Below are 25095 nucleotides of genomic sequence, written 5' to 3'. Positions count from 1 at the left end.
TGACCTGAGCTGAAGGCAGACGCTTAACCATCTGAGCCACCCAGGCACCCATATTTGACGCTTTTGATTGCTTATTCAACTTGTTGAAAGCCAAGGAAAATACAATTTAATGACTTTGTATTTTCCTAGTTGTCTTTCTTCTTCTGACTTCTTTATTTATATGCGGACTCTTCTCTTGCTAGAAAACCCTCAATTATGAATCACCCCTGAGGCCCCATCCTCAATTCAATTAAACAGCCATTTACAGACACTTCTGTGTGGCATATAAAGGATGGGAATACTAAGATGAGTAAGACTTGTGTTATTCCCAGGCTATGGAAGAGGCACACTTGTACTCTAATTCTAATTTGTTATAATTGGATCTGTGCTGGAGGTCTGAACAGAGTACTTGGGAGAACAGGTAATCTTGTTTGGTAGAGGATTAACAGACTACTTAGGAAAAGGAAGAAATTTCCAGGTAATAGGGATTAGCAGAATTAGGGGATAAAAAATAAATCATGTTTGTGCTGTATCTGTTGGAATATATAAATTACTTAGGAAGAGGGCAGTAGAAATGAAGCAGGGACTATAAATTGGGGCCAATTTGTGATGGACTCTGAAGGCTGTGCTAAGGATTTTGGACTTTATCCTAAGACAGTAGTGCTGAGCCTTTTAAGAAAGAGAAACCTTTTAAAAATTACATGTAACTATGTATACATAAATACTTTCGTGATTTAACAACTTTCTGTGGCAGACAGTGGTACTTCCGAAGTCCAAACTCAGTGTCTATAGGTAACATATGTAAAATGTATATGTATGTGATTATATATAACTGTATATATTCTTTTAAAGTATATATACACACACTTTACATATGTAATCTATAGTTTATGTTTTAGAGAAATTAGAGTCAGGGAGGCTATTATCAGATGAGAAGCAAAGGACAATAGGGGTGGGAATGCAGATGAGGGAATGTACTTCACTGGAGGAGCTGCAGGTAGGATTTGGGGACTTCAAGGGGATAAAGGGATGTGAGAAAGGAAAGGGTTAAAGAGAGTCTTGTTTCTGTGGCTGTCATTAACTGAGATAAAGAACACTGCAGGACCGTTCAGTTTTGAGTGGGGGATGGGAAGAGGAGAGGATGACTTTGATTTCAAACAAGTTAAACTTGTATTACCTGGGGAACATCTTGGTGGACTGGTGGTTGGTTGACTGTTGGAAATACAGATCTGAGGCTTAGAGAGAAGAGCAGGAGAGGTGAATTTGAGTCATTAGCATTAAGTGGTACTTCATGCCTCTGCTGGAATGAATGAAATTGTCCTGGGAGCAGATAAGGAAAATGCCAGGAAAATGAGGCTTCAGTGAAGATTGATAAAGTTTATCAGGAGGGTAGGAAGAGAGGAGAGATTCATATCTCAGAAGGCCAGGAGATCTTTTAATGTCCACAACTAGGGAGAGGTAGAGCAGGATAAGGATTGGATAAAGGCTCTTGGTGATTACGAGCGGCCCTTGAGAGTGTGTCTCTGATTATCATGTCTTCTTAAGAAAATGTTTCGTAATTTTCATTGTTTGCACATAATTTTATAATCATCATACAGTGTACTTACTGAAAAGGCCTTTTGTTGAGGTTTATTGTACGATTTCTGAAAGTTCCCCTGTGCTTTGCTTTTTGTTTTTAAAGTAAGTCAGTTATACTTGAAGCAAAAAAAGTAAGAATCAGTTCTTTTTCTTTGAAGATTGTATTTATTATTTGAGAGAGAGAGAGAGCACAAGCAGGGAGGTTGGGGGGAAAGGGGCAGAGGCAGAGAGAGAAGCAGACTCCCTGCTGACCTGAGCTGAAGGCAGATGCTTAACTGACTGAGCCACACAGGTGCCTCTGAGTAAAAATCCGTTTTTTTGGAGTGGTATCAGAAAGGCATAATTTGGTATGAGAACTTTTGTTTGCAAATAAGCTTATTTTTTAAAAAAATATTTTATTTATTTGACAGGGAGATAGCACAAGCAGGGGAAGCGGCAGGCAGAGGGAGAGGGAGAAGCAGACTCCCTGCTGAGCAGGGAGCCCGATGCAGGACTCGATCCCAGGACCCTGGGATCATGACCTGAGCCGAAGGCAGACGCTTAACCAACTGAGCCACCCAGGCGCCCCACAAATAAGTTTATTTTTATTAAGAGAGAAAATTTCTACATTTAGTAGCAGTTTTTTTTTCCTTTTACATATGGGAAACTCAAAGTAAACTCAATTTGTACGTACCCTCTAATTTAAAGTTGAAAAATGGTTTTCATTTATGAATGCTTATGTTTTTGTAGTTTAACATTTTCTTTTGTCATTAACTCATAAAATTGGGTTGTTGCTTTTTTTAAAAAAAATTGAGCTATTGAAAATTGGGTTCAGTCAATTATTTTGTAACTCTTAGCTGCCAGGTTGTAGAATAAACAGTGCCATAGCGCTTTCTAGAAATGAAATTTGAACTAGAGTTGAGAGAACCATCTTTCAAACTTAAGAAGATCTGAGAATGTATACTGGTCAAATACAGTTTTAAGAGCTTGTTTGTTTTTTATTTTTAATTGTGTAAGTAATATATGAATTTTTTTCTTTTTGTAAAAGGAGAATTTTAAATTACGGTATTACAGATAATCCTAATTAATTTTGACTACTGACTCCCTCCCCTTCCTAGAAGTAATAACTGTTACCAATATTGGGCATAATATTTTATATTAGGCATTTTCATATGCCAGGAGTTAGTGAAAAAACTCGGTTATGGATCAGTTAAAAACTTGAGACCTAGGGACTATGCAATAAAAAGATAGGAAGTTGCAAAATTAAGGTTTTAAAAGTCTTTTACTGTATGATATATTGTTCTAAGGTATAGTGTCTTCTCTTAAAAGGAAAGAAATAGAGAAGAGAAAAACTTTATGTAGGAATGTATTTCCATTTCCAGTGAGAATCAGAATATGAAAATTAAAACATATTTTATCTTCTTTTTTGTAAAGATTTTATTTATTTATTTTACACAAAGAGTTAGCGAGAGCAGAAACACAAGCACTGTAGTCTACCTTCCCATATTTTTTTCCTGTTCTTATGTCCTAGAGATTTCTTTTTTCCAAGCCGAAAAAAATGTGGATTCTCCCCAGGGCAGGAGACTTACCTAGCTGCAATTTTTAAAAGATTTTTATTTATTTATTTGAGAGAGAGTGCACAAGCAGGGGGAGAGGCAGGCAGAGGGAGAGGGAGAAGCAGGCTCCCCGCTGAGCAGGGAGCCTGTTGTGGGGCTCAATCCCAGGACCCCGGGATCATGACCTGAGCCGAAGGCAGACGCTTAATGACTGAGCCACCCAGGCGCCCCTATATTTTATCTTCTTATGTGTATTTTCTAGGTATTTTAGTTTGAGAGAGACACAACGAAACTGTGGTTCTTGGTAGACTTTGGCAACTTTTTTTCTTTTCCCTCGGTTCATTACAGTATAAGAGAATTACACTGGGATGTCAGAGACCTGAATTCCATTCATGACTCTATCATGTGACCTTAAACATATAACTTTACCTTCTTAGGCCGGTTTATCTATGAAATAAGGCTGAGTTTAAGATTCCTTAAGGATTTTCCAGCTCTTCGATTTGTCATTTCTGCTGGCATTTAGCTCTGAAGTCAAACTTACCGTTTAAAAATTGCCTAAGACTACACTTCTATATCCGTTTGCATAGGGTCTGTATCAGTTATCTATTACTACATAACAAACCATTCCAGTACTTGGTGGCTTAATACATTAACCATATATTTGGCCATGATCCTGAGGATTGTCAGTTTGGGCTGAGCTCAACTGGGTGGTTCTTCTGCAGGTCTCACCTGGGGTTGCTGATGTGCAGTTATCTGGGAAATTGACTGGACTGAATGGACTGACTCCTCTGTCTGATGGCTGGTGCTGGCTATTATCTGGGTCTTCCTTTCCACATGATATTGGGGTTTTAAGAGGCTAAACCCTACTGCACAGGTGTTTATTAATAAAGATTCTACTTGCATCACATTTGCTGATGTCCCATTTGGCAAAAGCAAGTGACGTGGTCAAACCCAGAGTCTGTGGTGGAGGGGACCACACAATGGTATAGATCAAGGAAGTATGACTTATTGGAGACCATTGATACACTGGACTGCTACCACAGAGAACAAAAGATATCTACCTAAACTCTATGTACTAAGGCAGCATCAAAGTTTTGCTGTTGACTGAACTGCTGTTGTTGACTATCTGCCAGAATTTATTTAGTCTTCTGGTCCTTTTTCTTTTTTTTTTTTTTAAAGATTTTATTTATTTGAGAGAGAGAATGAGATAGAGAGAGGGAGCATGAGAGAGGGGAGGGTCAGAGGGAGAAGCAGACTCCCCGCTGACGGCAGGGAGCCCGATGTGGGACTCGATCCCGGGACTGAAGAATCATGACCTGAGCCGAAGGCAGTTGCTCAACCAACTGAGCCACCCAGGTGCCCCTTCTGGTCCTTTTTCATCCTGTATAGGCAGTCACAGTTGTCACTGCTTTTATCTGGTCTTTCAGCCATTTCTACTAGTGTCCATGTAGGAACAGGACTGTCAAGATTTGCTAACTGGTGATCTGTATCAGGATGAAATTTCCAAGAATAGGTTGTGTCTAAAAATGGGACCCAAATATAACCCAGTTTTTATAGATGGCAAGAAAATGCTGCTTAGAAGTGGTGCTGGAAAGCTGAGAATACTTTTTTTACTTAGAGACCAACAGAGATGGTTTCTGTGCCCACAGTTCCTTCATTTCTTGTGGTGTTTCCTCTCCTTATCTTATTTTAAGGAACTAATACAGCATCTGGTATGTGTATGTGTATGTATTTATGTTTGGTCTAAGCTCTTTATGTCTGTGAGTTTGTCAGGACAGTAGGGAAATGAAATAGTACCTTTAAATTGTTGGGTAGTTTGTTCCTGGGAGGTTTTGTTGCTCTTTGTTGTGTTTTGTTTTTTTTTGTTTCTTGTTTTGTTTTGTTTTGAGGTGGTTGATTTTGTGACCGCTAAGGTAATGAGTTGACTTTGTTCAAAATAGTAAACACTAAACTATCTTTGGGACCATTAGAGTCACAGAATTTATGCAGCTAATCAGAGAAGGGTTTCCCTCTGAGAAGACAAGAACCATTCAACTCTTTCATGATAGTGAGTACCATGGATGCATGAGATAGGAAATAGGAGGAAGAAGGTACTTGCCTTCTGGGAATTTTTACCTATGAACTAAGGGTTCTCTTTTGGGAAAGGCACCTATGACAGAGGAGATATATTTCCAGTGATCTGAGTTGTGAGCCATAAATGGAATAGGTAGATTCTTCCTCTAGTTTTCAGAAGCATTACTGGTAAATATACTTTGGTTAGGGGAGTCTGGAAATTACATCAGCATTTAAAGCACAGTGCCGTTGTGACTATTTGTTGAAAGAATAAATGGATCAAACCAGTAAACTTCCAAATAAACTTTTTAAAAAACTCTGTTTTTAAGTTGGGGGCTTGCTTTGGTGATACTTGTAAATATCAACATATATACACATATGTATATTTGTATACATATTCATAAATTATGTATCAATCTAAAAATCCTGGGAATTGTAGAATAGGAGTCTTAACCAGGAATCTACCAGTGAGTTTCTGGATGGTGAGTAAACTCTTTTAAAATTATATGCCAGATGATATCTGTGCATTTTTCTGGGGAGAGAACACAAAGGACGCATAGATATCAAGATTCTTAAAGGGGGAAATGAGTTGTTCTTGAAATGTAAGACCTTCAGCTGTGGGATATATAGATCTATTTCTGTATGTACATGTATGCATATATATGTATCAAACTGTTATACATTGCCTTAATGTTTATACCTGGAGTGGAATCAATGGTAAATGGAACCACTTGAAAGAATGATGATAATCATGATCCTTTGTGACATGCAATATTTAATACTTCGTCATAATTCTATATCCTAAGCCATTCCTGGTATTGTATTGATTTGCCAGGGATTTGATAAAATCTATAGGTAAAATATATCAACAAATTTGTATGATTTGACTCTTAACCTAAACTTCTTCAACAGTATAAAGAATATTTGGGTGTTACAGTTAGTACCTAAATCCTGTACTTGGCTTTTAGTCTGTGTATTTGGTACTGGAAGAATTTCTGTTTTCCCATCATTTTGTATCTTAAATTTAACCAAAAAAAGTCTGAAATATATTATTTTCCTGGTGCTGTTCCTTAACAAAATTTAAATGAATTATAAATTCCATATACTCACAAGAAGATTTTGGCCTTTACATTAGGATATTTTAAAGAAAGTTGGAAGGATTTGTGCTTAATTGTGAGGACCCGTTTATTAATTTTAAAATTTTACATGTTTTAAGCTTTATGTGTTACTGGATATAGCTGATGAATTTTCAGTAGTTCTCTTTTGGGTTGTATATTAATACAGTTGCCCCTCTAAAGAAAATATTTGTAGCTGTGAATTTTAATATTTTCCTTAAAATTACACATATGCAGATAATGTTTGTAATTTCAGTTCCAGTTCATGAAAAGGAAGATAAGCTTATCAAAATTTTAATATGGTTAAATTTTTTTAATAATTTTTTATTGAGGTGTAGTTTACATGCCATAAAACTCACTATTTTAACATACAATGCGCACATTGTATATATTCACAGATTTGTGCAACCATCACTACTACCTAATTCCAAATAAAATTTTAAAGGTTTTTCTGGGTTTGTTTTCTTGTCTTGTCTTTCCTTTCCACTTGATACACAAAAAAATTGGTATATCTTGTCAGAAATTTTTTACTGTTTCCTTAAAGTTTTCAAATGTGGAACTAAAAGACCAAGATCGGTCAGAAGAGAAAGGGCATGAAGTATAATTAGGGCGCTTAAAGTAAAAATTCTTACTTGATAAAAGAAAGCAAGCTTTGACTTTAGGATATATCTTTTGTTAAAGCTTTTGTGTAGACTCTTGGAATAAATTGCCAGTCATATGCAAAACTGTCTGCTTCTTAAAACTTGAATTGAGGAAGGAAATGCTTTGTACCAACATGGCAAATACTTTATTATAATAAGAACATTTCTGTTTCTTCCTCTCATACAACTTTGTTCATTGTACTGTATCTTTCTCTTAGGGGTAGAAACTCTTTAGGGAACTGCCCTGATTTTGTGTGTGTGTGTGTGTGTGTGTGTGTGTGTGTGTGTGTGTGTGTGTGTGTATTCATTGAAGCAGCATAAGCAGTGTTTATAATGTTTTGATAAAAGCAGATTTTAAAATTGCTGTTTTAATCTCCCAAATTTTCAAGTCAGTTTTCAGTATTGTTAGTGATATGATACTGTTTTTCTTTTAATTGGAACTTATGAACTCTTATTAAATGGAGATGGGTCTGCCTAGATAGAACATAGAGTTTTTTCATAGTTTTTTTTTAATTTTTTATTGTTATGTTAATCACCATACATTACATCATTAGTTCTTGATGTAGTGTTCCATGATTCATTGTTTGTGCATAACACCCAGTGCTCCACGCAGAACGTGCCCTCCTTAATACCCATCACCAGGCTAACCCATCCCCCTGCCCCCCAAGTTTATTCATAGTTTTAACTGATTGGGAGGATTAGTTTGCATTATCATTGTACATCGCTTTTTACATGGTGGAATGTCTTCTGGGTGAAAACATGAATCTGAATAAATACTGAAAAATGCAGTTGCATATAAATACAGCTGAGTTTTTATCTAATCCTCTGATTCAAAATGACCCCGAAAAGGGTCTGCCAAGGGGCAGGGGGAAATGAGGCACTTTTCATTCTTTAGAATACAGAAAACACCTTAAAAAAAAAAAAAAGAAAAAGAAAACACCTTGACCAAAAATCCGTCACAGAATTTTGAGACCCATTAAAACAAAAGTTTAATGAGAAAAAAAAATACTTTATAAAAATGGATTTTTTAGTATCAATAGGTACAAATCAATTTAAAATATTTTCTATAAGGTATTATACATTACAGTGCTAATGATGATACAAAATGTTTCCCTTATATTGTTTTTTTTCCTATAGGAAAAGTAGCCATCAAAAAAGAAGATTTGTGTAACCACAGTGGCAAAGAAACCTGGTTTTCACTACAGCCTGTCGATTCCAATTCGGAGGTTCAGGTAAATATTAAGGCTTAGATAATGTGAGAGACTGTCAGCATAGAGAAAGCGAGTGGAAAGCAAACTGTACTTGTTTCTGTAGACAGTGCTTATCATACATTACTTTAAATTCTGGGACCAAATATTATAGAGCTTTAGGGTAGTATATAGCTGGAAAGAAATGCCTTGCCACATGAATTCAAGAATAATGCACATTGTGGGTGTGTGTCTGAGTTTAGGGAGGTTATATTAGGGGGCTATTTCCTGCTTTAGTTCTTTTGTTGAAGTCACAGTGTCAAATTATTAATTTTTTTTAAGATGGGAAAAATTTTTAAGAGAAAGGTTATGTTTTATTCTGACTTTGAGGAGAATCCTTGAAGTCTGTGATTTCATCTTCTGACCAGGATGCTCTGTTTACTCTCTTAATAAACTAGTCTTGGGAAAATGTTATTCATTCAAACCATGCTTGAGCCCACCTTGAAAGAGCCTTTTCATTCCCACACCCACCCTCTTCCTGTTGTTCACCTTTCTTTTTATTTGAAAGGGTGTCATTACTCTTTTTAAAGCTCTTCTTTCCTCTTTCCAAAATAAGAGGTCTTACAGATCTATATGTGAGTAAAAATGTATGTTTAGCCCCAAGTAGCTTAGCTTTCTATTTGTTTTTGAAAAGTCTGAGTTGCTCTTAGAAAATGTTATTTCTATCTAAAGGGAATCCTTTTTTTGTAGCTCTGTTTATTTATAAAATATGGTAAGGATTGTGAAACCATTGTGAAACCCGAGGACATACTGCAAGCAGAATTCTTCCTCTCTCAAAGAAGTTATAATTTGCCACTGTGACTCAAACAGAAGTTTAAGAAAAAAGTGCTGCATATACACCCACAGATATTTGCAAATAAAGTGTCTCTGTTTCCTCATAACCTCTGAAGCATTCTCTTTGATTAAATTCCCAAAAACTTAAGTATTTGTATATAAAACCCCTTCTTAAGTACAAAATATAATTGAAATTTTTCTTATTTTATTCACTCAACCTCATTTCCACTTGGCAATAACTGTCGTTCAGATCCCACTTAGCCACTATCGTGTACGACCCAGGTGAGAGGCAGTGTGACGAAATGGAAAAGCTTTTACACGAGAAGTCAGAAAATTTAGGTGCTAATTTTCATATGTGGTTACTTCACTGACCTTGAATTTTATTTCTATAAAATGGGAATAAAAGTTGCCATGTTGACTCATAGGATTGCGAGAATTAAGTGAAATGTCTTTAACAGTGTTGTGAAAGCTGTCAGTTGCTACACAAATGTAAAATACCTGTCTACCAGCAGTCGCTCTGTGGTCCTTTCCATTTCCATAATATAACTTTGCCAAAAGACAGATAGGAAAGTTTTAAAGGATCAGTTTTCCTTTTTAATTATTTTAACAAAAAGCAAGATAAAAAATGGCTTTGAGAATTTAGTGTAAAATGAAATTTGAGGATTATTTTAAGATGTAGTTTATTGAAGTTCCAATAAAAACATAAATATTAACTTGCTAAAGGATTTAAGGCCCCCAACTCTCAAAAAGTAGAAATCTTTCTAGAATACTCTGTGTAATTCTTGGAGATGGTATTAAAGATTAGTATTGGATAACAAGCTTTTATTTAGTGGTGTATGTAAAACTCATCTCTGAAACAAAAATTCTGGAAATAACAATTGTTAAGAGATAATGTCAGCATTTTTTACTTGTTATAAGTGATTTTCATGACCATGAGTTATTAACCTTTATAGATCTTTTGCTTAAATGATACTTAATTAGTAAGATCTAATTCTTTAAAATATATTTTGGGAGGAAAAGTGCTTTAGTGGGTGGGAGGGATACAGAACCCCTTTCAGGTTAATATAGTACTACTGGAAATGTTGTTTGGCCCCAGAACTAATCTAGGAATACTAAATTAACGTCGTGAGCCTAGAAAAGGTAGAAGAAGCCCATGATTCATACAAATCCTACTTTGTTAATAAATTTGTTCACTTGCATAAAGTTTATAAAATTTTACAAAAATATCACGGAAATAATAGCAGTTGATGGAGCCGTAGGAGAAAGCTATGAAAAGGATTGAGTTCAGTAGGAATTCCACCTAATAATTGCTATTAGTGATTAAACAGTATGTACCAAGCACAGTATTACGTACTTAATATATATTTTTTCATTTATTCTTCAGAAAAGCATTATGAGGTATAGGAAGCGTTACCCACATTTTACAGATATAGAAAATGGATTCAGAGAGGTTAAATGACATCTCCAAAATCAGAACTATTAGGTGATGGAGCCCTGGTTCCAATAGAGATCTCTAGTCTGATTCTAAAATTCCTAACCACGGTACTTTACTGCTTTTCACTCTTCGTAGTTTTGGTCACGAAAAGGCTTCAACAGATTATTAGGCGGGGAACATGTGAGTATAAGGAACAGAAGCCTATTCAAATTAGCTCAAAGAAAAAGGGAGGGGCATTTGAAAGTTCCTAGGGAACTTCTTGGAGTATAATTACAGGAACTTCAGTATGGCCAATGAGAGCTAGAAGTTGTCAGGCATTTACTGAGGAGTTGTCCCTAAAGTGGAGGTCGGGTTCTTACAATAATAAACTAGATACAGTTCACAGAGTCAAAATCTTTTTTGAAAAGTTTTTAATTTCTCATAAAGTATACTAAAATATTGGGTGGGTGGTTTGTTTCTACTTGATCACTACATAAAATAGTTGACTTGCATTTGGGACCATGGTGAATAAAAAAATATATATTGTGTCTTTAAACTGTGGACTTCCACTCAGTGCAGCCATAGATACTGCAAGGGGCACTTGGGAACCGAGATCCACTGATTCATTTCTTCCCACTCATATGCTCACTGTGCTTATTGAGTGTTAAGTGCTCACTGCTTAAATAGTGTTTTTTCCTTTCCCTCTCATTTTGTAAATGGTTAATATTTTCTGTCTTGCTCTCTCATTTTCATACTGTTCACTTTGCAAAATGAAAGGAAAAAAACCATGATGAGATTCCCTTGTATTCTTTTTGTACGTTGATGAGATTACATGTGTCTCACTTCTGCTTCTCTTTAATCTCTTGTTGACAGCTAAAGAAATGCCCACATCAGCCTTTGAGTTTACATGACCACACAACCCCTCACTTTCTGAGATCTGAGTTAGTTCTCTGCCGCAGTTTAGAGAATTTGGCCCAACTAGGGTCAGATGTCTACTGCATACTAGTTGGTATGATTGGGGGGATAAAGTCACCATAGAACAGGCCGTTTTGGGGCTTTGGGTAGGCATGATCCCTAAGGGGTTTAGGTAGAGGAAATGATTGGCATTTCTACTTCAGAGGGGAAGTTGTTTGATTTCCTAGCTCTACTACTAATTGCCATTTGTACCCAAAACAGTTGCTAACCTGTTGTTGTCTGAGGCTCTTCATCTTTGAAATGAGAACTTCAGTGTATGGGATTCCCTTCAGTTCTGAAGTTGTAGGGCAGTACATGCAGAAATGTAATTTAGCCTTGAATTGAAAAGATCCCAATAGTAGTAAGATGCGTTTTATACTAAAAACAGTTGAAAATTGCAAAGAACACTAAACCTCTTACCTTGGATTGGTTCCCAGTTGCTTTATTATTGCTGTTAATAACATTAATCATTTTCAGTTTTCTTTTCAAACATTGAAGATATTATTAATATTTCATGAGTGCATTTTTCTACACTTTTTTTCTGTTTTTTGTTTTTGTTTTTGTTTTGTAGTTACTCCCTGTGGATTGAAACATTCTCTTTTGAACTCACTCTGATCTGCCTTCATACCCCACAATGAGCTAGAGGGAGAGCACAAAGGGCTCTCAACTAACGTTACCCATGACATTGTGTCAATAAGTCTGGTGGACATTTTTCAGTCCTCCTCTTATATAATCTTTCAGTGCTTTTCATAATGTTGACCACTCCTTTTTGAAACATTCTCTTCCTTAGTTTCTGGTTGTGGTTATCATCCTACTTCACTTGGTATTCTTTCTACTACCCTTTGCCACACAAATGAAGTTAATTTGGACTGTGTTGGTGCCTCTATCTGTACATGCTCTTTTGGCTTCAGTGATCTGCAGCCATGCTGTTAGCTATATAGTGCTGGAACTCACAACAAACTTGAAATATTTTTCCTTTCTTTAGTTCTTAGGTGCTGAGATAAAGAGCATACGTCCACATAAGACTGATTAAACCATTTCTCTTTTATGGAGAAGTTGGTACTCTCATTAATTAAGGCTGTTTGTCTTACAGAACTTGTACAAGAAGTAAATGTAGATGTGCTGTCAATCACGTCTTCTGATGTAATCACTTAGTTAATAAGTCTTTACCAACAAGCTTATCTTGAATTTCTGGATCATGTCATAAGTTATTGATTGTTTTATGGTTGTTGTTGTTATTGTTTTTAATATGGCCTCTGCCCTACCTATTTAAACAAGCGTTAAAAGTAACAAATGCAGTGATTATACCTAATATATACATCTGTTTTTTTAAACACGCCTGATTAAAACATAATGAATGTAAAAGTATAATTCATTGTTGCAGGAAGAAACTTCATTTGTAAATTTGTAAACATGAAATAACAAAGAAAGGAGCTATTCTAGATTGTAATAAATACTTCTTCAAAGAGGAGAAGCAGATCCGTCCATAAATAAGAGAGATTAAGTAAAACCTTTATTTTGTTTTTCATCTGATAGCCAGTTGTGTCCAAAATGTTTTATAGTTAATTACTACATATGAAAACATCTGGAAATCAGGAAGTTGGGATTTTTTTCCCCTCATATGAAGAAAACTTTTCACCAGTCGAAGTATACTGAGTTCTTGTATGTGGAATGGTTGTTACAATTCAGTGTTTTGTGATAAAAACTAAAAACTTAAAAAAAAAAAAAGTGAAGAAATTTTAAAGTGTGTGCATTGGGGTTTGCCCAAATACTTAAAATACACCTGAGTTTCCCAAACTGTATGCAGAAATTCATATGGTATCTTCTATATGGTACCATTAAAATAATCACAGATTCTTCTATGGGAACTTTTATAAAAGTATTTAAAATAAAACTAGCATATTATTAAACCTTCAGACAGTCCCAGAGTAGTATAAGTTCCTAAATATGCTGTCTAGTACAAATTAATGTGATATAATTGCATATATCAACCTAACGTAATCATTGCTATAAAATGCATATAGAATAATAGCTCCCCAAAATTTGGTTAACTTTAAATAAAACATATAGAATACAGTGCCAGGTATTTGATCTTCCAGTATTTCCTGACATATATGAAAATTACACTGTTTTGTCATTGAACCTCCCTTAGGAGATTGGATAATAAAGCAGTTGTGGACCAAATCACATTGCATGTTTATCGTCAAGCATAGTTTCTTGTCAGAGTCTTGTAGTTGCTTCTTTGTGGCTGTCTCTTTTCTCTAGTTGCTTTTAGGATTTTCTTTTGATTTTCTGCTTTTAGCAGTTTTACTATGCTCTGCTTACATACGGTTTTCTTTATGTTTATCCTGTGGGTGTTCCTGGGGGCTCCTAAATCTCTACCTTGATGTCTTTGGTTTTGGAAAATTCCAGGCAATTATTTATCATTTTTTTTCCTCTTTCCCTATTTTTTCTGTCTCTTCTTCTGGGACTCCGATTACATGAATAATAGACCATTTTCCTATGTTTCATATGTCCCTTTATGCCCTCTCCCTCTCTGTGCTTCATTGTGGATATTTCCCTCTGACTAATTTATCTCCCATTACAGCAGTTCTTGTTTTGGCTGTGGCTCATTCACTGTTAAATACATCTTCATTTTGGTTTTTTATTGCCTAATCCTAAACTTTTCATTTGATATACTTTATCACATTTTTTGCTGGGTTTTTTCATTTTGTTGTCTACCTTAAAAAATGTAAGCAGCTATTTTAACCTCTGTCAGTTAACTCCAACATCTGCATCTCCTACTTTTTATTGGTTTTTATTTTTTTGGTGTATGGTCTTGTCTTCTGGTGTGCCTCATCATTTTTAATGGAATGCTAGACATTGAAAAATATGAAATATTTTAGAGATAATTTGAAGCTATGGGTGATACAGGTTTTTTTTCCTTCAGAGAAGATTTACTTTACTTACTGTCTACAGGCGATCACCTCAATGTAGTTAGGGATCCAGCTGATTTTAGGCTAGGTTTCTGGTCTTTGTAAAGGCTGGTCAGTGTTGTGTTCACCCTTACTCTTTTGGCATAGTCTTTCAGAGATTCCAACAGAAAGCCTGCCTGTATGCCAGCAGCACTCTACCTTGGGGGGCCCTGGACTCCAGTTTTTATATGCCCAGCATCATGAGACTGTAGACTGCTTTGTTTAACTTCTTCAGCCTCTCAAGCCCCTGCTGAAGTTAGGGAGTCCCATTCAACAAACTTCTCCAGATGCCCCACCAGCAACATCTACTTCGATCTCATTGGCCAGAATTGTATCCTATGACTGTCCTTAGCCTGTATCACCTGGCCTCAGAGGAGACTAGGAAATGTTTTGCTGAACTCAAAACTGTCCTCTCCAAAAAATAGAAACAAAAAAACCCCAGAAAAACAAAAAACACCGAACTTGTATCACTACAATCCAAATCTATAAAATGATAACAGATGTAAATGAAATTAAACTTTTGTGTCAATGTATTAAGGAATACTAAATATTTCTTCTAAAATGTTCATAGATTTGGGTTTCTAACACTAAGAAGTAGCTATAAATAATTTTTAAAACTTTTTTTTTTTTTGCTAAAGAACAGGACACATTGGTAGAAATTTTAAAATCTAGATGAGCAAAAAAATCTGAAATCCTACCAACCAAAGGTAACTTCTATCAATATTTTAGTAGATGACCTTGTAGTAAATTTATATAGTAATATATATAGTACATTTTATTTTTGCAAATTAACATTATATTATACACCCTGATTTGTATCTTGTTTCTTTTACTAGGTATCATGTATATATTCCCATGTTAAAGTATACAATGAGGTAGTGTTTTACAGTTTAGAAATTATAATTTCCTTGATTTAATTCATAATGCTTTTTAATTTTAGTGTTCCACCCTAATAATAAATGTCTTGTGTCTGTTCTGTCTACACTCTTTTCTTGACCAAGTTAAATAGCAATTATGTTATTGTTGACTAATACCAAAGGAATGGTCTTTTTAACAGCCAGTAGGAGTAATGAACACAGTAGGTAGGCTCTGACTCAGGGATAATGATTCCTGGTAGAATCCCATTAAATAGATTCTTTTTTTTTATTTCTAGGCTTTGCTTGATACGGGAATGCCCTGTTAGCCTACAATTTCTACCATAAAATGCATACATGTTAAAATAGTAAAACTGCTTTGAGATGCAAATGTTGATGCAGTCAGCTAGGCCCACTCACTAGGCAAGTGACACACATATGCTGGCCTGACAGCAAAGATGATTCAAAACTCTAATTGAGTAATATTAAAAATTACTACATATCATAGACCTTTTCCGGGTCACTCTCAAATGGTAGGGGTATTGAATATTAAAGCAGGATTAATGAGAGACCTATTTCATAAATTTTATATGATTTTACAAATATTTGTGCCTGGATTTTTAGCGGAAAATTTGCTTAATTTAGTTCCAATTCCACCTTACTGCCGATTTTGCTACTACTGTGGCCTTTGTTTCTTTAGAGCATAGCTTTCTCATGCAGACTTTTGCGTTGAGATCTATCAGTCAACGTTTATTGCTCCTCACTCAGTATCCATCTAACCCTGAGCTTTGTAGTTAGTGGACCTCAGATTCATTCTTTTATTTTTTATTTTTTTTAAAGATTTTATTTATTTGAGAGAGAGAGAGGGCGCGAGAGGGAAGAGGGTCAGAGGGAGAAGCAGACTCCCTGCTGAGCAGGGAGCCCGATGTGGGACTTGATCCCGGGACTCCAGGATCATGACCTGAGCTGAAGGCAGTCGCTTAACCAACTGAGCCACGCAGGCGCCCTGAGATTCATTCTTATAGAGCAAACCCCCATAAAATAGTGGAGCTGATTCACGTTAGATTCCTGTGAAAGAATGTCTGAAAAGGGTTGTTCCAAAGAGGAATAGTGACTTGATAATGAACTTTCCTACCTCTGATGAAATTACTTATGTCATCAGCCTCTAGACATCACACCCCTGAAATCTCCACTGTGGGAATTTGTTTTGTCAGCTGGGTGGAGGTAATCCAGGACTGATCTTAACCACTTTAGAATTGCTCATAACCAGTTTAGAATTGCTCATCGCCAGTGGCAGGGTGGAAATATCAAGCTCTAGATTATATTGTTCCTAAACTTCTGTTTCATGAGAAGTTTATAGTTTGCTTTAAATTTATGATACTGAATTTTTTAACAATCCATTTATTAAAAGTTATCGAAGAAAGTATTTTCAGTATCCCATTTTTTCATCAGTGCTGTGGATCATATATTGTTATCTTTATTTATTGTCTCTCCAACTAGACTATGAGCTTCTTATGAGCAGTGATTGTGTCTTACACATCTTTTGATTCCTACCCAGTCCTACAGTGCCTACTAAAATATAGCAGATATTCCATAAATCTTTAATTTTCAGAAAAGTGTTGACAAATTGAATCTTACTAGTTTTAACTTAGTTTTATTGTTTTAGAATTGTATGATTTCTCTTGACCTTTAATGGTAGTGCCTCTGTTCTTATTGATGGTTTATCTTTTCTGGAAAAAACATTCTACATTTTATAATCTGCTTTCATTTCAAAATTTCCTAAAACATAAGTGCCATCTTTTTTTTTTTTTATCCATGGTAATTGAGATTCATAAATACTTTTTGAACTGGGCATTAAATTCTTAGATTGGAGTACCATGTCTGATATAAGCATCTGAGTTCTAGATCTGCATTGTTGGTTATTCATCATTTAACAAGTACTTAATGTGGGCAAAGCCATGTGCTAGGAATCACTAAAATTTAGTTAGTGAACAGCTAAATATTACTGGTACCATTGGAAAAAGTACTTACCTTTAATATTTTGTCAGTAAAATAGACCATTTTTTTTCTCATTATAGGGTAAAGTTCACCTTGAATTAAAACTGAATGAACTGATAACAGAGAATGGAACTGTGTGCCAGCAGCTTGTTGTACAGTAAGCATATTTCTTTTACCAAAATCAGCTGGAAATAATCCTCCATCATGTATTCTTTGAATCTTAAGACAACACCTTATTTTATATACTTCAGAAACTTTTTTTGAGAAATGAAACTCTGCTGTGTCACTCCTTTATTAAGTTGATTTCCAGTTTGTCTTCTCATATCTACTCTACTCATGTTATGATCGGTCATTACTTCATTCAACCTTATGTATTGAATGTGGGTTAAATGATAGAGATAGGCAGTAGGCTGTTACAGGACCCCAGCTAAGCATATCTAACTCCCTGGCAGGGTGGAGTTGGAAAGGCTTCCTGGTGGAGGGCCTCTAGAGATGCTGATACCACAGAGCTGAGCATTAGGAACCCTGGGACGAAAACTAAATGAATACCTTGGGATGTACCAGTATCGATTCTTACCTACTTTAAAATTCCCCTTTTGCCCTCAAGTCATTTTTTGTGGTTCAGACTAATCTTCTAACTGCTCTAGAAATGCAGATTTCCGAGCCCAATCCTCTGCCTTTTCTCTTCCACCCAGACTTTTCCTGTGTTACCAGCAAACTGCTGGATATCCCTGACTTCTTAATGTTTTTTCTTTGTCTTAACTGATAACCTGAATATCCCCTGAGTTACTGTTTCCTCTACTGCCTTCTCAGTTAGAGGCTGTTTTCTACCATACCCACTTACCTTAGAGTGGGGTAAGTGTTACTCTACTATTGCTGCTCCAGACTATAATTTTTTATAGCTCCTTTGAGGCATTTTCCCTGTCTCTCTCCCTCTCTCCTTTCCTCTCCCTCTCTCTCTACTTATTTATTTTTTTATTTTTTATTTTTTATTTTTTTTTAAACACTTGATTTTTTTATTTATTTGACGGAGAGAGAGACAGCGAGAAAGGGAACACAAGCAGGGAGTGGGAGAGGGAGAAGCAGGCTTCCCGCGGAGCAGGGAGCCCGATGCGGGGCTCGATCCCAAGACCCTGGGATCATGACCTGAGCCGAAGGCAGACACTTAACGACTGAGCCACCCAGGCGCCCCTCTCTACTTATTTATATTTGTTATATATTTAATATTACTTTTTTAACTTTTAAAGAAGGTGGCATATATCATGATCCTTATTAATAGTGTGTATTTCCTAAGAATAAGAATATTCTTTTAAATAACTCTTAGTACAGTTATCAAATTTAGGAAGCTTAACATTATTATAATAAAAGTATAATGTATAGTTTTTGTATTCCAATACTTTAATCTGCAGTTATTATATTTTACTTTTGTCAACTGTCCCAATAATATCCTTTAAGATACTTTTTTCTCTGCAAGAAAGGATCCAGTCCAAGATCATGTATTACATTTAGTTTATATGTCGCTTTAATCTCCTTAACCAGTAATAATTTGTAGCTTTTCTTTATCTTTCATGTTATTGAGATTTTTTGAAGAATACAGGCCATTTGTTTTTTTTGAATGTTTCTCAATTTGGATTTACCTACTAAAAACAGCTCAAGATTTGTTTGTAGCATTTTTCCCCCAGACTGAGAGCATATAGTGAAGGTGTTCGGATTAGTCCCTTCCACCATTCCCTCCCTTGCTCACTTTGGTTATGTTATAACATTTGAAATAGTTGGTTTGTTTTGGTTTGTTTACAGTCAGTTTAATGTTTTTTCCCCCATCCTTGTTGTTTACTTTTATTTTTTTAATATGTAGAATATTAGCATGACTTCAGAAGTCAAAACTCTACCAAAAGGCATTACTCAGAGATGTGTTTAGTCTCTCTGCCTATACTCAGCACCAGGAAACCATGACCTGATTTTGGTCCCTATAGTTTTGCCTTTTTCAAAATGTCGTATGAACAGATTCCTGTAATATGTAGGCTTTTGTGAATGGCTTCTTTCACTTAGCATAATCCTTTTGAGATTCATCCACATTGCTGCACATATCAATAGTTATCTTTTTTATTTTTTTTTTAAAGATATTTATTTATTTGACAGAGAGAGACACAGCAAGAGAGGGAACACAAGCAGGGGGAGTGGGAGAGGGAGAAGCAGGCTTCCTGTTGAGCAGAGAGCCCGATGCGGGGCTGGATCCCAGGACCCTGGGATCATGACCTGAGCTGAAGGCAGATGCTTAACGACAGCCACCCAGGCGCCCCTTAATTTACTTCTTGTCATAACTTGGTATAGATACTGTTGTATGACAAAACAATGTGCAGATTGGTTAAATAAGCCCAAATTCATACAGGAGGTAATAGAGTCTGGGTTTGAACTCTGGCAGTTTGATTTTTTTTTTTTTAACCTTTTTCTTTTGAGATAATCATAGATTTATTTATAAGAAATTGCAAAGTACAGAGAGGTCCTGTGTACCTTTCACTCAGTATCCCTCAATGGTTACATCTTATAAAACTATAATATAAAAACCAGGAAATTGACATTGTGCAGTGTCCAGCACATTGTTACGTCTTTTATCGTATGTGTAGATTTGTGGCAACCGCTGCAATCGAGATACAGAACTATTCTATCACCATAAAGATCTCCCTTATTCTACCATACTATTTTAGTCACACCCACTCCTTCCCCCACTACCATCCGTAACCTTTGGCAACCTCTGATCTGTTTCCAGATCTATAATTTTGTCATTTCAAGAATGTTATGTAAATGGAGTCTTACCATATATGACCTTTTGAGATAGGCTTTTTTCAATCACATCCATCCAGTTGTGTGTAATTTCTTACAAATAGAATATAGTTGGGTGTCACTTTTTAAAATCCACTCTGCCGATCTTTTATTTAGTGAATTTGTGGAATTTACTTTTAATGTAATTACTGATGTGTTAAGCTTAAATCTGCCATTTTTTGGTTTGTTTTCTGTTCTGTTTTCTTTTTTTCCTGTTTTCTTTTTCCTCTGGGTCTTTCTTTCTCTTTCTTTCTTTCTTTTCTTTTTTTTTCTTTTCTTTCCTTTCTTTCCTTTCTTTCCTTTCTTTCTTTCTTTCTCTCTCCCTCTCTCTCTTTCTTTCTTTCTTTCCTTTCTTTCCTTTCTTCCTTTTTTAAAGATTTTATTTATTTGACAGAGAGAGACACAGTGAGAGAGGGAACACAAGCAGGGGGAATGGGAGAGGGAGAAGCAGGCTTCCCACCGATCAGGAAGCCCGACGTGGGGCTCGATCCCAGGACCCTGGGGTCATGACCTGAGCTGAAGGCAGACACTTAACAACTGAGCCACCCAGGCGCCCCTCCTCTGGGTTTCTTGAACATATTTTTAGAATTCCATTTTGATTTATCTGTACTGTTTTTCTATCTATAGTATATCTCTTTGTACAGTTTTTCTAGGTATGGTTTTTGGTGGTGTTTTAGGTATTACACTGTACCTGTATAACTTATTGTAGTCTACTGGTATTGCCATTTTACTGGTTAGAATAAAGTGTAGAAACCTTACCTTCGTTTAAATCCCTTTACCCTCCACCATTTGTAATATAATTGTCTTAAATATTTTCCCTGTGTACATTGAGAACCACATCAGTGTTACAATTTTTGCTTTAGCCATCTAACACAATTTAGGAAAATTAGAAAAGAAGGGAAGACTAAGTTCATTGTATTTTTTTTAATTTTTTTTTATTTTTTACATCCTACTTCTTCAACTAGCCTTTGTATTTCAGGCAAAGCACAGAGATGTATTTACCCATATTTTTGCTCTTTCCATATTCTTTTTTCCCTTCCTACTGTTTTAGGATTCCTTCTTTTATCACTGTCTTTATGTTTAGAGAATCTCCTTTTACCATTCTTTTAGGGTAGGTCTATAAGTGACACATTCTTTTAGTTTTCCTTTATCTGAGAATGTCTTGATTTCTTTATTCTTGAAGGACGTTTTCAATGGATATAGAATTCTTCATTGACAGTTTTTCTTTTTCAGCACATGAAAAATATGTCACTTCCTTGTGGCCTTTATGGTTTTTTAATTCACTGTAATTGTTTTCCTTTGCAGGTAATGTGCTTTTTCTCCCTGGCTGCTTTCAGTAGTTTGTCTTTGGTATTCTATGTGTTTCAGTTTGACTCTGAGGTATCTTGGCATAGATTTCTTTAGGTTTATCCTGTTTGCTGTTTGATCAGCTTCTTGAATCTGTATTTTATGTCTTTTGCCAAATTTGGGAAATTTTCAGCCATTATTTCTTCTAATACTTTATCAGCCCTGCCATCTTTCTCCTCTCCTCTTGAGATTTAGATGGCATTAATGTTAGATCTTCTGTTATAGTCCCACAGGTCCCTGAGGCTCTGTTTGTTTGTTTGTTTTCCCCAGTCTGTTTTCTCTGTTCATGTTGGGTAAAGAATCACTGATTTTTTCCTCTGTCCCTTCCATTCTGCTGTTGAGCCCATCTATCAAGTTTCTTATTTTGGTTCTAAGTGTCAAAATTTCCATTTGGTTCTTCATATCTTTTATATCTTTGATGACTTTCTATTTTTTTGCTGAAACTTTTTTCATTTATTTCAGATGTGTTTGTAAATGCTCAATGAATTTTTTTTTAAGATTTTATTTATTTATTTGACAGAGAGAGAGAGAGAGAGGAATCACAAGTGAGCAGAGTGGCAGGCAAAGGGAGAGGGAGAAGCAGGTCTCCCGCTGAGCAGGGAGCCCGATGCGGGACTCGATCCCAGGACCTGGGATCACGACCTGAGCCGAAGGCAGACGCTTAACCGACTGAGCCACCAGGCGCCCCTCACTGAGTCATTTTTATGATGGCTGCTTTTACATCTTTGCCAGATAATTCCGACATCCATGTTATCTCAGTGTTGTCATCTGCTGATTGTTTTGTTTTTGTTTTTTCCATTTAAAGCTGAAGATTGGTGTTTTGGTATGATGAGTGGTTTCAGACATTTTGGGTATTAAGTTATGAAACTCTGGATCTTATTTAAGTGTTCTGTTTTAGCCAGACTCCTTGACACTCTGTGGGTGAATGGAGAGGAGTGCCTGTGCATTCCTGTCAGGTACAGATAGAAATCCAGGTTCCTGACTGCACCTCTGCTGATAAGCCTGGGGGAAGAGTGAGAAGAATTCCTTATTATTGCTGAATGGGAGTGGTAGTTTAGGCTTCCTTTAGTCCTCTAAAGCGGCCACTCTGGCTGGGATGGGGAGGAGTGCCTCATTACTGCTACATTGTGGCCTCTGCTGACATGATGGTTGAGAAGATTTGGTAGTTACCCCTGTAGGTGGTAAAGGTCTTGTTTTCCTGTTCAGCCTTCTCTGACATCACCCTGGCACGAAGGGGGAGGAGTGCCTCATTGCTACAGGTGGGGATGAAAATCCAGGTTCCTCAGGTGGTCTCTACTGACACTACTGGGGGAAGGGGCTTGTTACAGCTTGTTAAGGGTGGAAGTCTAGGCTCTCTCCTCAGCCTTTGGTTTTTGTTGATAGGGGTTTGGTTGGAGCCACAGTGTTTTTCATGGTGTTTGATTAGAGTAAATGGTTTTTTTATTGTCTAAAAATGGTTTCTGTCTTGCTAAGCTGTCCAGTTCCTGGTCCTTTGGCTAGAGAGAGCTGGCTTTTTCTTAGGGCATTTTTTGCCCGTGCCCACTGGTGTTGTTCCAGGTTGGTGGCTTCTCTAGCAATCAGTCTGAGATATATAAAGTACAAAAAAATCTCAGGGAATTCACTCCCATGTCTTCCCTTGGGTTCCAAGATCTCTAATTGGTTTACTTCTCTTCACTTTTCAGAGTATTCTTATGTTTGTTATATATTTAATGCCCAAGATTTTTAGCTATACCTAGTGGGAGGACTAGGGAGGCATGCATCTACTCCCATCTTGACTTGGAACTGGAAACCAGTTTTTTTTTCTTCGTGAGTAGTGTTCCATTTATCTCTTCACCAGTTGATGGATATTTGGATTGTTTCCAGTTTGAGGCTATTATAAAGAAAGCTGCTGGGCGCCTGAGTGGCTCAGTTGTTAAGCGTCTGCCTTTGGCTCGGGTCATGATCCCAGGGTCCTGGGATCGAGCCCCACATCGGGCTCCTTGCTCAGCAGGAAGCCTGCTTCTCCCTCTCCCACTCCCCCTGCTTGTATTCCCTCTCTCGCTGTGTCTCTCTGTCAAAATATAAAAATAAAAATATTTAAAAAAAAAGCTGCTATAAATGTTCACAAGTATAGGCATATGGGTATATGGTGGTCTGTATTCTTTCCTTCTTTCTCTTCTTTTTCACTTAAATCTCCATGGTTCATGCTCATTGGCCTGCAGTAGCAGAGCTCCAGTAGCAGTTTTGTAGAATTTATTATTGATTCCTCAACTTTTAGAAGTATTTTGAAGCGCATGGTATTCTCTGTTCTTTAGTAATGCTGCAGGTGTAGTTTTATATGTTGTTTTCTTTGTGCCACTTGCTGAACTTACAGTTGGGGGGTAATGTGTGGAAATGTTCATCTCCTAGAGGTTACTACTATCTTCCAGACCTGGAAGCTCCCCACTGCAGCATTTCTTAAATTTCAGTAAGACTTCTGTCCATCAATCTTTACCACATTCTTACCTGCTTTTATTTTTCAGTTCCCTCTAGGTCGTTTTCCATGATCTATCACTATAATCATTTTTTCTTGCAGGTTCCTTAACTTCCTTGCTCTTTTCTTCATCCATCTTATTTATCTGGAACAATCCTAGTGTGAAGGAACTCAGTCTCTTCCTTTGCATTCAGTCTGCACCTGATTATTGCTGGAGAAAATCACACAGACGATTTTATTTTAAATTCATGATCACAGACCTTGCATGGGTACTTAAAACTTCCCTGGAGTTTTACTGTGCTTCTCTAGTAACACCTGTGAGATCCTCCATCACTATAGACTGTAAATTGGTCACATTTTCTTGAATCTAAATCTGCAAACCTGTATTAGCATCCATCTTTTTGTCCTTACATTATTATAGTAGAGGAGGTGCCCCGTCTCTTATTGGGGGTGAATTCTTCTATCTGAACTTTGGATTCTTTCTATTTCCCCTACTCAAGGACTTTGTTCCTTCAGTTATTCCTTTTTCTGTTTCAGCAGCTTCACCCTTCTCTTTTAGATTGTTTTCATCAACATGTAAGACATGTTCTAGGATCTCCTATCCTAAAAGGCATGCCTCCCCAGACCTCATCTCCATCTGACTCTCCCAGCTACCATCCTCATTTCTCTGTTCTCCTTTGAAAGCAGACTTCTCAAAGTAAAATTGTCTTAATAGATACAGGGTTGATTTGAGTGTGTGTGTGTGTGTGTGTGTGTGTGTGTGTGTGTGTACTAGCTCTATTCACACAGAAGGCCTAGAAGCAATGTCAGCCCAGTAGCAGTGAATATAGCATCCATACCTTGGTTTTTAAATATCATTCTCCAGTCAGTACTGTCCAGTAGATCTTTTTGTGATAAAAATACTTTATAACTTAACTGTCCAATACGGTAGCCACTAGTCATATGTGGCTATTGAAAACTTAAACTATGGCTAGTGCAACTAAAGAATTGAATTTTTAATTTTGTCCAATTTTAATTAAAGTTTAAATAGCCACATGTAGCAAATGGCTATGATATTAGAGCTACTCCAATAAAAAGAACCTGAATTTTTTTTAAGCATTGGCTGATTCAGGACTTGAACATGGGAAAATACAAGATGAGCTTAGAGCATCTGTGGAGTCAGAAAGTAAGAAAGTGCTAATAACAATAATAATAATAATAATGACATGTAGAAAGGACATTGAAGCCAACTTGAAAGAGCTCCAGGTAACCAACCTGGGACAATTTGAGCATCAAAATAAATAATGAAAATTAGAGAATAAATCCATGAGGCAGTGCTATAGAATAAAATGTCCATGAGCCAATGCTGATATATAAATAAACAAATAAACACATTGGGGAG

General features: G+C 36.4%; 1 protein-coding gene across 2 annotated transcripts in view; it reads left to right on the top strand.

Moving 5' to 3' along the window:
• Window positions 1-25095, top strand: part of RASA2 (RAS p21 protein activator 2) — a 121934-nt gene that overhangs the window by 31822 nt on the left and 65017 nt on the right. For both annotated transcript variants that reach the window (XM_028099244.2, XM_028099243.2), the window contains exons 4-5: window positions 8038-8132; window positions 17176-17252. In XM_028099244.2, coding sequence (XP_027955045.1) covers window positions 8038-8132; window positions 17176-17252 — 172 coding nt within the window. The remainder of the gene's footprint in view (window positions 1-8037; window positions 8133-17175; window positions 17253-25095) is intronic.

This window comes from Eumetopias jubatus, unplaced genomic scaffold, assembly GCF_037043125.1.
Source record: "Eumetopias jubatus isolate StellerSeaLion01/CBP00866 unplaced genomic scaffold, mEumJub1_p1.0 scaffold_1, whole genome shotgun sequence".
Lineage (NCBI taxonomy): Eukaryota > Metazoa > Chordata > Mammalia > Carnivora > Otariidae > Eumetopias > Eumetopias jubatus.
Note: the sequence above shows the minus strand (reverse complement) of the source record. Positions and strands in the feature narration are given on the sequence as shown.